The sequence below is a fragment of the Cicer arietinum genome, chromosome 6 (genome assembly GCF_000331145.2).
Source record: "Cicer arietinum cultivar CDC Frontier isolate Library 1 chromosome 6, Cicar.CDCFrontier_v2.0, whole genome shotgun sequence".
NCBI classification, from domain to species: Eukaryota; Viridiplantae; Streptophyta; class Magnoliopsida; order Fabales; family Fabaceae; genus Cicer; species Cicer arietinum.
This window is the reverse complement of record NC_021165.2, coordinates 56,921,819-56,923,302: the sequence shown is the minus strand read 5'-3', so window position 1 is coordinate 56,923,302 and position 1,484 is coordinate 56,921,819. Positions and strand designations below refer to the sequence as shown.

General features: G+C 33.0%; 1 protein-coding gene across 1 annotated transcript; it reads right to left on the bottom strand.

The window, feature by feature from the left end:
• Window positions 1–399: 399 nt before the first annotated feature.
• Window positions 400–729, bottom strand: LOC140920790 (uncharacterized). Its single transcript, XM_073369622.1, has one exon. It carries the CDS (start codon window positions 727–729, stop codon window positions 400–402), a length of 330 nt encoding a protein of 109 aa, XP_073225723.1.
• Between the last annotated feature and the right edge of the window lie 755 nt (window positions 730–1,484).

The following is a 1,484-nucleotide window of genomic DNA, read 5'->3' as shown; positions in this document are numbered from 1 at the left end:
GAAAAATCATGTTTGAAATAACAATTTTCCACTGTATAATTGGTTTTATTACAATAACTACAAAGCAGTTGGCTTCTTCTTCAACCTTCGTTGCACCCTTGAATTGCTTGTCCTCGACCTTGATGATAGGCATTAATTAGCACTGATGGCAAAAATAGTTGAATCATGAATAGTAAAAGTATGAGTGGGATCTTTCTATATAACCAAAGAATATGCCTTACTTAAAGTAGGTAAAGGGTCCATAAGAAGGATTTGGGTTCTAACATTGCCATATTGATCGTTAAGTCCCTTAAGAAAACAAACAACATATTCCTTATGGTTGTAGGTTTGAATAGCGTAACTCAAATCACAAGAACAACGATGTAAACATAAGAAAAAATGAGTGGGTCTAAAAAATTCTTATTCATCCCAGATTATCTTTAAAGTAGTAAAGTAAGTGGACAAAGAACGATCAACTTTTTTGATTGAGTGCATATCCTTAAGCAGATCCGAGAATCTAAAGTGGTTGCCCTTGGTGAATCGATCATGAAGGTCCATCCATAATTCAGAAGCATTATTAAAACAAATTGTGCTTTGAGAGATATGAGGTGATAAAGTTCTTGCTATCCAAGAAAGTACCATGTTATTGCATCTTTCCCATAATTCAAAGTCTGGATCCAATGGTGGCGGTGATGGCAAAGACCCATTGACAAAAGAAATTTTGTTCTTTGAAGAAAGTGCACACTTCATTGATTTGCTCCAATTTTAGTCGTTGGTATCATTAAGCGGTGGCGCGACGAGGATGGTGTCAGGGTTTTCATCGTGGTGGAGGTAGTAAGGGCTACGAGGATTTAACGACGAATCTTTTGGGTTCAAATGTGTTAAAGTCACAAATTGATGATCGTTCACTGAATCTGAAGAATCATCTGCATCTGCCATGATTGATACAACGAGGAAGAAAGAAAAGTAATGGAACAAGATTCGGTGGAAATGATGCATGAAAAAGAAATTTTGGGAAATTTAGGGTTTGACGGTGGTGGAAGCAAGATTTGCGACTGATAACATGTTACCTTGGGTGATTTGGAAGAAAGAAAGCTTGAATAACATCATCAATTTTTATATGTTGAACAATATCATACATGGATGGATTTATAGAACTTGAAAACCTATTTACATGAAAAGGAGAAAATCTAACAAACTTTCAACTAACTAATATCAACCCTACTGAAATACACAATAAGTATTTTAGTTTTCAAGTTTGTTGTTATCATTTCTTTTTTCAACTATCATCTTCTAATATTATCAATTAGATTTTCTTATATATTCAATTCATATTTAAGTACATGTTATGTAACCAAATTATTTTATATTTTTAATACTTGTATGTGCAGGTTTTAAAGTATAAATTTGACTCATTGATTTGATCAAAATTATGACATAATTAAGTTCAAGTATAAGTACCCAAATATATTTCAATTGTGATATTGGCCTCGTAAGTATTATTT